General features: G+C 41.0%; 1 protein-coding gene across 1 annotated transcript; it reads right to left on the bottom strand.

Annotated features, from left to right (window-relative positions):
* Positions 1–698: 698 nt before the first annotated feature.
* LOC145408592 (uncharacterized) lies at positions 699–7,051 on the bottom strand. Its single transcript, XM_080279277.1, has 4 exons — positions 7,028–7,051; positions 4,246–4,426; positions 2,578–2,665; positions 699–2,471 (listed from the first exon to the last, which is right to left on the bottom strand). Exons 2-4 carry the CDS (start codon positions 4,413–4,415, stop codon positions 1,347–1,349), a joined length of 1,383 nt encoding a protein of 460 aa, XP_080135403.1. The 5' UTR covers positions 4,416–4,426; positions 7,028–7,051; the 3' UTR covers positions 699–1,346.
* Positions 7,052–11,978: the final 4,927 nt, after the last annotated feature.

Below are 11,978 nucleotides of genomic sequence, written 5' to 3'. Positions count from 1 at the left end.
CTGTCCGGAATTTTTATAGAACTTTCCTCATAGACACCTGGTGGAGTAGTGGTTAGAAAGCCCCAGTTGGAATGACGTCTTTCCATAGAAGCGATCCGTAAGAGGTGACATGACGATTCTTCATCATGTAACGCCACCAAGGGGAGTAGCATGTTCATTTATCCTTCAAAGTACTGGACTATGGAATCTTAGTCTCGAGGATTAAAAAGAACTACAGTATAATGCGTGTGTGTGTGTGTGTGTGTGTGTGTGTGTGTGTGTGTGTGTGTGTGTGTTTAGCACATATGGCATGATTCAGGTAAAAAAAAAAATGTAAATAATTTAACTCCTGGGTATTAATATACTGTTTATTTGTTTGTTTTTACAAGAAGCCACAGAAAAAATATCGCGTTCAGGCATGAAAACAGAAATATAAACCTTCTGTAAAATACTAAGGGACACATTTGAACCTTGGAAGCATTTTTCCAGCGTAAGATTTTACACAGACTTTAATAATGAATCTAAATTAAATGATCCACTTTAAAACAGTATCATCTTTAAACACTTGAACGCCAGTAAATCCCTGTGATTATGACTCTTAACGGCACTGTATTTTATTTTCCTTGAGTTATTGGTTAAAGAGAATTTTATCCCCACTAAAGCCAGACATAATTTTCTCATTAGAGTGAAATATCTAGTGGGTATTATTATTATTATTATTATTATTATTATTTTTTTGAGTGTCCTGAGCGTTCTAATTTTAAATTCAGTTACCCGAAAGTATATGAAATTCAGTAGATTGCAATACAAAAACCTGAAAAGTTGAGAGAGTAAATACTTCTGATACTGCCAATAAAATTGATTGGTTACTGTTATAAGATTTATTCCTCCCAAGATTTATGCTTATACAGTTTCATATAGCCAGTTGATTCTATGGTCCTAGTCTGCCATCTTACACAAACTCAGTGTTCATAAGTCCATCAATTCCAATAAAACTTATGATTTGTTCCTGCATCCGGATCAATATCCACCTCATAATCTTGTCTACTCTTCCTTCATCCACTGCCCGCCTGTCCATCAGATTTCACAGATATCAGAAAACAAGTTTTGGGGATATCTTGTACACACAAAGACAAACAGACACCGATGAATACATGTCCTCCGTCCAACTTTGCTGGTGGAAGGAATGAACAGGGCGTAATGAAATCAGATAAAAAAGAAATTGTTAATCAAATCGCCTCTTAAAAAAAAGAACTAAATGATAATCCTGTAGAAGTGTGAATGATTATGCTTAAATTCTGTACCACTGGTTGAGCTAGAATGCTTTATAACAGTTAATAAGCAGGTGAATACAAATATCCTGCAGCCTAGACCTGCGAATTTAGAATCTTAACAAACAAGTCAATCATCTTTTGAGCAGTTTCTTCGGACAAAAGGTTGACCGAATAAGTGACGCTGAAACAAAGGCGACCACGGAAGGTGTGATACATATGCATCAGGGGGTCAAAGGCATTGGCCGAGAATCTAAGCAAGTGTCCAAGTCTGACATGATTTCCTTCCGTAATTATGCGAGTATCAAGATTTCCCATAGTTGCAGTGATATGGTCCCACGAGGGTGGAGATGGCTTCGAGAAAGCCTCCTGGAAGGAATCGTTATAATAATAAGCTCTGCGGATCAAACAGAGATATTCAACTGTATCAGAGACCAAGCCCTTGAGGAACTCTTTATGGACTTGCTTGGCGTAGTTCCAAAACGAGTCCTGCCAGTTTGCAGGGACCATGAGAGTATTGACAAGCAGAGTAATATGAGCCCCGATTATGTTAGACATTTCTTTGGGTAGGTAGCGACGCATGTTCACAGCATGTGCAGCTTGGATTGGGTATTCTTCTCTCTTCAGCCCAGCCTCACGCATGTACTCCATCAGTGTCACATTTAAAAGTGCCACAACCCCGCTGTTTACCGTGATCCCATTTTCTTTGCATTTTGTTATGAACCTTTTGGTAGTATCAGTGTCAAAGACCGTCTCGAGGAACCTCGACTTGTACGGAACACCATAAATGGGTGGCAGAACACGACACAGCAGAGGCTGCTCCTGGGGTCCTTCTTTGATTTCCTTTAAGAGGACTTCGAGACGTGCTGGGTCTTTCTCAAGTTCCTTATCCTGGGCATTAATGAGATCATCCAGCTCTTTTGCCCCTTTGTACTCTGCCATCTGTTTACTGTCATCGATGTTCTTACCGGCTATGACATCATTTAGGATCTGCAGGAAAAATTCGATGGTGAAAGTGTTGGTGGTTCCATCAGCTATGGCGTGATGATTACCTAATGCGAGGCTGCAGGTGTATGGGAAGGCTGATTCGATGTCAGTCCGAGGATTCATCGGGTTCTTTTCCTTGCTCAGCAACCTGGCGCACCACAAGGGTCCCTCGCTCACATTGTATTTGTATGTTCCCAAGTCCTCAGTCACCTGGTTGCTGTCACCTTCCACGACCTACGGAAATGGTTAATCACATATATTCATAATCTGCTGAATAACGGAGCCATCAATGGATATTACTTTAATCTAGTAAGTACTAAGTGTCATAAATGCTACTGACCTGAAAGTCGATTTCCTCGTGATCCATTTCGCACATCCACAAGAGCCCATCCCGTCGCTTTAAGCAGAGTCGCAGAGTGGGAACCTTCCTGCCGTAGTTAAAGAAAAGAAGTTACGTTAATAACGAAACTAGATTTACCGAAATCAGTCTTATTTTAAGCCCGATTATTAGAATTCTTTAGAAAAATTAGGTCCGTATTTGCTTAGTTGAAAATCCTGAAGTGATGGTGGCAACTACTGTAAATTCCTTATCATTTACCTACATAAGGGATGGTGACAAACTACTTCCAAAAAAAGTCCACTTAATACTTAAAAAAAGAAGAAAAAAAAAAAAAGAATGAGTACCAAGGGAATGCAACACCCGCGGCCAACAGTTGGTCTGAAACATCTGACTTTGTCCTGCGATATTGACTTTCGATCGATTGTTCTTAAAACTGAATTACTTTCATGTATCTACAGTGTCTAATCTCCGTTTGCGTATCTGTCTATTTATCCATCTATCTCTGTCTATTACCTGTCTGTCTGACTGTCTGCCTGCCTGCCTGTCTGTCTGTCTAGATTTATGGATGTATAAACAGACAAACAGAGAGATAGGTTGATAGATAAATAGATAGAGCCAAATTCTTATGAGTTTCGTTGGCTTCTAGCACTTTTTCCTGGACTGTATAATCTTGCCTATTAAACGGAAATATTTTTCATCATTATCAAATTATTATAACATCAATTACATGGAACGTAGCTGGTGATATTAACGGATCATGTGCAGAAAAAACTGATAACGAAGAGCTACGAGTGAGCTCTTCTTAACCAACGAGAATACCACGTTAGTGTTAAATGAGATCTTACCCCTCACAGTATAGTGTGTTGTCTCTGAGAGTGTGTTTCTTGCCTTTCAGATTAATGTGTTGCCTTCCCATTTAGCTTCCAAGTATTCTTACCCTCTAAACTACAGTGTGTTATCCAGCTCTTCAAGCTTCGGGAATTATACTCGTTAGGATCTAACTTGGCCTAAAATTACCATCTCTCTATCTTTAGTACTGAGATTTAGCAAGAAATTAACACTCTGCAGTAATTACGAAGAGGTGCTATGAAATGTATGTTGAACCGCAGTATTGCCCCTTTCCTCCACTGACCTGCGTGACGTAAGCCGCAAAGGGTCGAAAATCTGGGCCAAGATAGTGCAAAGAGCTATAGTGTTATCCCCCAGGATATTCAAGCCCCTATATGTCACTTTGTCAATCAGATCCTAAGAGATTATCGTACTAATTGCCAGTAGTGACCCATCAGAGACTTCTTTACTCAGTTCCTTCAGAATCTAACCACAACACTCCTACCTTCTACTTTTTATCCATGCGAGTCAGCACTTACATAAACACTGCCGAGTCTGGTGTAGATCCATGTGCTTCAGACATTCCGTAAAGCTAATTATCTTATTTGCAAACGAAAGAAGGTTCTGAATGGATGCTTTGGATATAGTAGCAGCAGTAGTTGTAAGAATACATTAGCGCTAGAAGATGATGCTAGTCACAAAAAAATGCCATGGAAAGGCTGTGCAGAGGTACTATTGGCTTTCTCCGCCAATGATTTATGTGATATTAACTACAAAAGGACGAAAATCTGGGCAATGTTAGAGTAAAAAGGTTACAGTATTCCATGTGTGAGAACGAACCTGAAGAGGTGTAGGAGAGCCTGGCGTACATGGTGGTGCTGGAGGGGGGCGGCGGAGCAGAGAGTGAGAGTGTACACGTTCAGGAATAAGTTGTTGTGGTTGGCTCCCTCAAGCATGGCCTGCATCGCCGTCGCCGGGTGGAGCCATCGCGTTTCACCCTTACTGGCCATGATGCCTCACCCTGGAAAGCAAGACACTTATGTTTCTTCTTCTTGGGTAAATATCCATGAAAACTGAAACTAAATATTAAGGCAAATGCTTTCGCAGTTACATACGTCCGTCGTGCCGAGTTAGCCATCAGCTACCAAAACTTTCCCTTGCCTACATAACGGTTAACAGGCTTAGACCATCAGAAAAATACTCAAAATATTACGATTTTCATGAGACTGTTAATGGAGGAGGGCAAGATGAATCCATCCCTGGAAAAAAGTCATTATACAAAGAGCAGAGCTAGCCATGGGCCTGTGTAAGCCACAGATTCACTCAGAAATTTGATATGGGGCGGTGGAAATAACGTGGGGTGCCTGAGAAGCAGGTGAACTGTTGGGGCCGGCGGTGATAAATTTCTACTTCTGCTACTTCCAAGCGATTATGTTAAGTTTAAGGGAAACCTTTCAAACCGGAGGGAATGAATATTCCTCAGCATGTGAGGTGGTGTGTGGGGTGAAGAGAAGACGAAAGGGGGTGCAAGGAACAGCATGGTGGAATGAAGAGGTGAGACAGGCTGTGGCACAAAAGAAGAAAGCATAATAGTGAATGGATGAGAAATATGGGCGTTGAAGAAGTTGAGAGACGGAAGAGATTTATATGTAAAAAGGAAGAGAGAGATGAAAAGATTGGTAAGAGAGAGTAAGAAGAAAATGGATGAGGAGTTTGGAAGGAACTTGAGTGTAAAGTGACTGTAAGAAAATGTTCTGAAAAGAATTAGACAGGGTGGCAATGAAGCTAGTCAGGGAGTGAAAGATAAAAATGATAGATTACCAGTGGAGAGGGAGAAAAAGTGAGCAGATGGAGAGAACACTTTAAGGAATTGTTGAACACAGATAATGAAAGTAATGCGAGCATAAGTGGCTGGGGAATGGCTGGGAGACGGAGCGATGTGAGAAGAGAGGAAGAAATCAGTAGGATGGAAGTTGTGGAAGCAATGAAGAAAGTCAAAATTGAGAAAGCCCCAGGAATTAATGGAGTGTGTGGTGATATGCTGAAGCATGGGGGAGAGATAGTAGTAGAATGTATGTGGAAGATGTGTCCCGGAGGATTGGAAGTCATGTATAATTATTCCCTTGTATAAACGGAAAGGGGAAAAATAACTGTGTGGTAATCATAGGGGCATCTGCCTTCTTAATAGTAACTTGGAAATAAACTCCATATAAAGGAATACGTGTAACTGATTGCCATCCATTTAACACACCGTTTATCTAGTAATGGGGTACCCGCAGATAAAATGTGATTCTAAAGCTAATCATCCTGAAGCATTGTATCACCGCCGCTGTCTTATCATACAGACGGGCAGCAAGGTTATCACAACGATCCCAGATAAAGAAAAGTATTACAGTTGATAACAGATTTCTTAATACGTGTCATCATTTAAGTATACAGTACATGGATATTATTTTTCTAAGCAGCCAGTCCATACATGTATCAATGATTGCGCACCTTTTATGGGAGTCAGTCAGCTATTTTACGCCTTTTTCAAATTCTCAGGATGTGGAGTGCAATAAGCGGCGTGTGGATAGGAGTATTACATGATTTTATGTAAGCAGATGATGTTGTCCTGCTTCAGTCAGGTTAAATGGTTCGTAGTCTGAAACGACGTGCCTGTGATCTCAGGCTGGGGTAGGGAACAGTGCGATGACACAATTACGCTAAAATGAACTTCACTCACATTTCACTAATCTACAGAAATGACGTACTCACTGGTCATACTAATACCATCACATCAGTCATGAATAAAACAGCTCTAGCATGTATTTTATGTGGATGGTGCAAATTAGTGTTGAAATGGTGATACGTGAAGGTATGCAGTACACCAAAGGACTGCTGGCCTCATGGAATGAACTGTAATGTACACACACACACACACACACACACACACACACACACACACACACACACACACACACACACACACACACACACACACACACACAAAGTTAGATGGCACTTTGATATTTTTAAATTTATAAGTGAAACATTGCTTGGTTTCTTAAAGTCAGTCCCATCGAATAACCTACCGACATTCATCCCTGAGGTGCGTGAGGCGGGTGATGGCGATATAGGATATAATATACTTCATCGGGGACAGCCAAGCTTTTACTAGAGATCCTCGCTGGATGTTAATTAATATGTGCACGGTATTGATGGATATATTCTAAATGACATCGATTCCTGGCTAAGGGAATGCAAGGAAAGGATTACTATAAATGACATTATGCCACACTGGGAATTACTAATTCGCGGAGTGCCACGAGAATATCTTCCCCATTCCCTGTTGTTCATTAATGATCTAGATTTGGGGATCACTTTCACTGCAAGCACATTTACGCATGACACAAAAATAGAACGAAAAATCAGCACAACCAACGAGTATATGAACACTGAGAGGGACCTTGATATATGGTGCGTTGTACACCTTGACTTTTTTAAAAATGGCTTTTATTTGCTTGCTGTTCTTTACATGGTCTTGAATACTACCCATGTATTTTCATTAACCAAACTCCGATGCCATTAGCCAATATTAATAACCAATATCAATATAGTCACCAAAATTCAGTAAATCTACTTCAATGGCTGACCTAGGCACACGAGAAGAGCTGAGAGGTGGGTAGTGAGCAGTGGATGCGGCGAGATGCACTGCCTGACTGAGACTAGCAACCAAATCCCGGGTACACTTACTTCAATTGCTCTGTCTACCCCTGCTCTTCCCACTCTTCCCTGACATGCACAGAAGGTGGATTTCCTTGAATACAGAGTGATTATCTGATTCCAAGACCCTTGTGCAGTCCGGCAGGAATAAATCAGTTTTAACTAACTGATCCTCTAACGTTCTCTCTCTCTCTCTCTCTCTCTCTCTCTCTCTCTCTCGACATTGGCGTACAAAGGGAGGAAGAGGAGGGGCGGTGTGCCACGTGTGACAACCATTGCCGGGTGCCATTTAAGTGAATGGCAACTTTTTCCCTTTCACTGTTTCAAGATTTTTTTGTATTTATATCAGAAACTAGACCGAAAGTAAATTATTCTGTGCTGCTTAATTTTCATTAAACCTGAATTCTGAAACTACAGGAAAACTATTACGGTGAATTTTCATTAGTATATTATTCATTATTGGAGGTAGGGGATGCCAAATAATCCAGGAACGCCTCTGCTTCCTATCGCCCTTTAAGGCTGCATATCTATCATATGCTCCAACAAAATATTTTATTGGTGCGTATGGCACACATGCAGCCTAGAGAGAGAGAGAGAGAGAGAGAGAGAGAGAGAGAGAGAGAGAGAGAGAGATTATAATTATCTTCTCAAGAAATGCTGCTCCTAAGTTGTATTTGTTGATTTGTATTCCTTATCTCAGACACACTTCAACACGTAGAGGCATAAGATGATAATTTACATCTCTCAGTACTCGCGACGTTCTTTATACTTACATCATCTAATCCTGTGTTGTCCCATGAAGAGCGTAGAAGTCCCGGGGCTAGGCAAGTTGGTCCTGACATTCAAGACGAGAGTGACAAGCCTCATTCATCCCTGAGTGGCATTATGTGAGCAATAAACTCCAACCTCCCCTCAGATATAAACCTACACAGGTTCAGTCCGGCTGGAGCACTTTAATTACCCACTAAACCACCAGGCGCCATAGTAGTAGTAGTAGTAGTAGTAGTAGTTGTTCAAAGGGCCGCTACAAGATGGATACCAAGCTTAAGGGACCTAAGCTACGAAGAAAGACTAAATAAACTGAATTTACCAACACTACAGGAGAGAAGGAAAAGAGGTGACATGATAATGCTATATAAATGCATATCAGGGAAGGAGAAAATAGACATAAATGATTACTTAACATATGGAGAAGCATCAGCAAGAGGACACTGCAAAAAACTGCATAAGAAGAGAGGTGATAAGACGTAAGGAAATTCAGTTTCCCAAATAGAGCAATTGATCAATGGAATGCACTACAGAATGAAATAGTGTGCGCCAAAACAATTCACAAATTTAAGGATATGTACGATAAATATGGTTTAAGACACGGGACAGTACGAGCTTGACTCATTCCTGTAAAGATACAATTAGGTAAGAACAATTAGGTAAGGTAAGAACACACACACACACACACACACACACACACACACACACACACACACACACACACACACACACACACACACACATACACACACACACACACATTTGTGAATCACCGCCTGACACTGCTGAACTGCTGATTATGTTTTTACAAAATTTATCTTGTTGCTACTTCTCATACTACCCTAGGGTGGGAGAGGAGGCCTAGATGATGATGATGATGATGATGATATCCTGTTTAAATTCATTTTCATACACTGCACAAGGCGTACAGTAAGTGTCATAAATTCTGCCTAACAATAGCACAGTGACTGGCGACGCAGTTGTAAGTTTTCTTGGCGTAGATGACGATAATACAGAAGCACGTAGGGTTTTCCTGACGTTGGCTTTTGTCCACTGAAAAGTTTAGTTTTTATGCAGTTTGGACGTTGTGTTCAGATTCAGTGCTCGACCCTTTATTAACTTGTGTAATCAACTTAATATTCCTCTTCGGCTCAAAAAATTAAGTAAGAGACAGACGTTACTCAGTTTAACCTTGACTCACAATAGAGTGGTTGTCTCCTGAGAGGGCTTCGTGCATGCTATATCTTGAGTAATATTTCCATGTTCCTCTTCATTATGTATTGCTTTCGTGTAGTTAGTGTAGTGGTCGTGTTGCATATTCAGTGTTTATGTACTAGTTCTAGACCATAAACGGTGAGAGAGAGAGAGAGAGAGAGAGAGAGAGAGAGAGAGAGAGAGAGAGAGACAGACAGACAGAGAGAGAGAGACAGAGACAGACAGACAGACAGACAGACAGAGACAGAGAGAGACAGAGACAGACAGACAGGGATGTGTGTGTGTGTGTGTGTGTGTGTGTGTGTGTGTGTGTGTGTGTGTGTGTGTGACTGAATACTGTACAGACACCATGCTGACCTTGGGGCCATCTGCACTACACTCTAAGCGACAGAAACTGTGACGTACCCTGGGCGATATTTGTTTGTTTGTGTTTTGTGCCTTGAGTTACTCCTCCTCCTCCTCACAGCTGGTGTTATTACTGTCTGCCAAATTGTGGGTGCCTTCGTATCACCTCCTCGTCAGCGATTTGTTTGATATATTACGATAACCTTTCTACCGTATGTTTTGGCATATAAGGAAGTTGAAAATACTGACACTGATTACTTTAGTAGTATCAGCAAGAACTGCCTTTGAAACAGAAGTATAGCTTTGACATAATAATAGTTACCTGCCGAACAATGTATGCTTCGTAAATAAGGAAAATAAATTTCTTCTAAAAAAATGTAAAAGGTCGACGGTTTTCGATATTGTACTTTCTTTATTTACGGCAAAACGGAAGCATAACATTGTTCAGTAAATACTACAGTGTCAACAGGTCATTTTCCTTTCTTCAGCGTTCCTGTAACATGTTCTCATTCCTGTATAGTACAGTTCTGTCCAATATTTTTTGAAGTTTTCATCACCTTGACATTGACATTTGACCTTTCGTTCCATATATACTCACATCTTCCTCTGATGGTTCTCAGTCAATATCTCACATTTGGTATAGTTCTATCGAGTAGTATAAAGGAGGTTTATGGCTGTCATTTACCTCAAAACCTTCACTGAGACACGTGGTCACCATACCTACAGTGTGACGCCAATACCTGAGAATGTACTGTCCTTCTTCCCACACCTATGTAATTATGGGGTCGTGCTCAAGGTCCCTCTCGATTTGTAAGCCGGCGTTCATGACCCAGCTTAAGGGACAGTCCATAATGTACAGGTGCGGGCCGATTCTCAAATTGTAAAACCCGCCATGCACCGTGTCAGGCAATACCACAACCTGTTTTACCCCTTCATTACTGTGCTGGGAGAGGGGCCTGTACATGGGGTAGCAGTGATGTACCTGGGAGATGCAGCAACCTAGATAATATACTTATGATGTCCCTCAACTCCTTGTCCTCAGAAAGAAGGATGGTTGCCCGCAGAAAGAGATCAACTTAAGCCTACAGTCCACTGGATTCACATTCAGGTGAGCCTGCAATTGCAACTACTGCTAATAATATTAAAACGGTGCGTCCTCTTGCATTTTATTCTAACAATTTCCAGACGGTCTTATTCAATTTAGGTAAGACCCTTCATACTGAACGTTTAGTGTAGGCTGCATCTAATCCCTCCAGTTTAAAAAGTCTCACCAAAGTATTAAAAATAACTTCTGAAGGTTGCGTCACCGAACTGAAGAGACTAAGTGGAAGAAACAACTTTTCCAACTGGGCTCATAACTATCCCGACCACCGCTTCAGTGTAAGCCCAAATATACATAGCTTGAACGAGAAACACCATAGGCAGAGAAAGGACTGTTTGTTATTCATAAGAAACTCGTCGCAGGTGAAACGTCGGATAAATCCTGGGTCCTTTCTCTGCATATATTTTTTTTCCCCTTATAGCTGTTAAATCCCACTCTGTTTCTTCTACATCCTTAACTTTTCTTTGTGCTACCGGGTCTACAAGGACGTCGCTGTATCAGATCGCACAAACATGATTACCTTGCTCACTTAGAATTAACCTGGTCTTGAACGACAAAACATTTTCACACCGCAGAGACAGTGACATGATAGACTACTTGATATATCTCAAGAAAAATCCGGGCATAATAGATCAAAGCAACATAAAAGCATACAGTATACCACAACGCATGATAGCACTACAGTTTGATCCATTTTTCGTTCAGCACATTAAGAAAACTGACAGTGAATTAAAACTACGTGTTACTAAACCAACAGGAACGTTCCGTATTTCAGACTCTTGTTTCAAGCGACGAGATTGGCGATTTTACCAACAGAAAGGATCCGCATATCAGACTCTTGTTTCGGGAGGCATGAGGGCGTCTTTAGGTCAGCTACATGGATGAAGAAGAGACCGGCTTTCAGGTATATGCCCTTAGTCTTGAAGCTGACAATATATTACTGATATAAATTTAACAATTGTCATATTCCTACATGGCCTGTGGGTAGTGGCAGAGGTTATGAATGCTGTAGTTAGGAAATGTTTATACTAATTTCGTATACTGTATTATCTCTCTCTCTCTCTCTCTCTCTCTCTCTCTCATTCTTCGTTGCGAAGAGGTTAAGTGATACTATTCAGGGTAAATCTCTAAGGAAAGTATGATACGAAAGTCTCCCATGGCAACAAGAGTACGATTTTTTACATGCACTGCCAGTCCGTCCTCACGCGCTGTGTTTAGGTGATAGTATGAAGTAGGTGTCTGGCTGTGTGGTAACTGTGGCCTTGAGAGTCAACACCATGTATTATATTAACTTTTAGGGACGTGATACCCAATATCATTTTGTATAAATTCTTACATTACTTACACTGACTCCTTGCATCCAGTTTTATGCTCTTTGTCGCTATTAAGACCACCGCAAGTTACAAAGAAATTGCCTGTTACCATGTTCCGGTACTGC

The sequence above is a fragment of the Coenobita brevimanus genome, chromosome 78, assembly GCF_032717465.1.
Source record: "Coenobita brevimanus isolate Jiangsu-jjx chromosome 78, ASM3271746v2, whole genome shotgun sequence".
NCBI classification, from domain to species: domain Eukaryota; kingdom Metazoa; phylum Arthropoda; class Malacostraca; order Decapoda; family Coenobitidae; genus Coenobita; species Coenobita brevimanus.
This window is presented reverse-complemented; position numbering and strand designations above follow the sequence as displayed.

Bases quoted from the DNA above. Each gene is read 5' to 3' on its own strand.
- LOC145408592 (XM_080279277.1), bottom strand. From the start codon at position 4,415: ATGGCCAGTAAGGGTGAAACGCGATGGCTCCACCCGGCGACGGCGATG. The intron at 2,666-4,245 runs GTTCGTTCTCAC...TAACTACGGCAG, and splicing joins GCTCTCCTACACCTCTTCAG to GAAGGTTCCCACTCTGCGAC. The intron at 2,472-2,577 runs GTCAGTAGCATT...CCATTTCCGTAG, and splicing joins ACGAGGAAATCGACTTTCAG to GTCGTGGAAGGTGACAGCAA.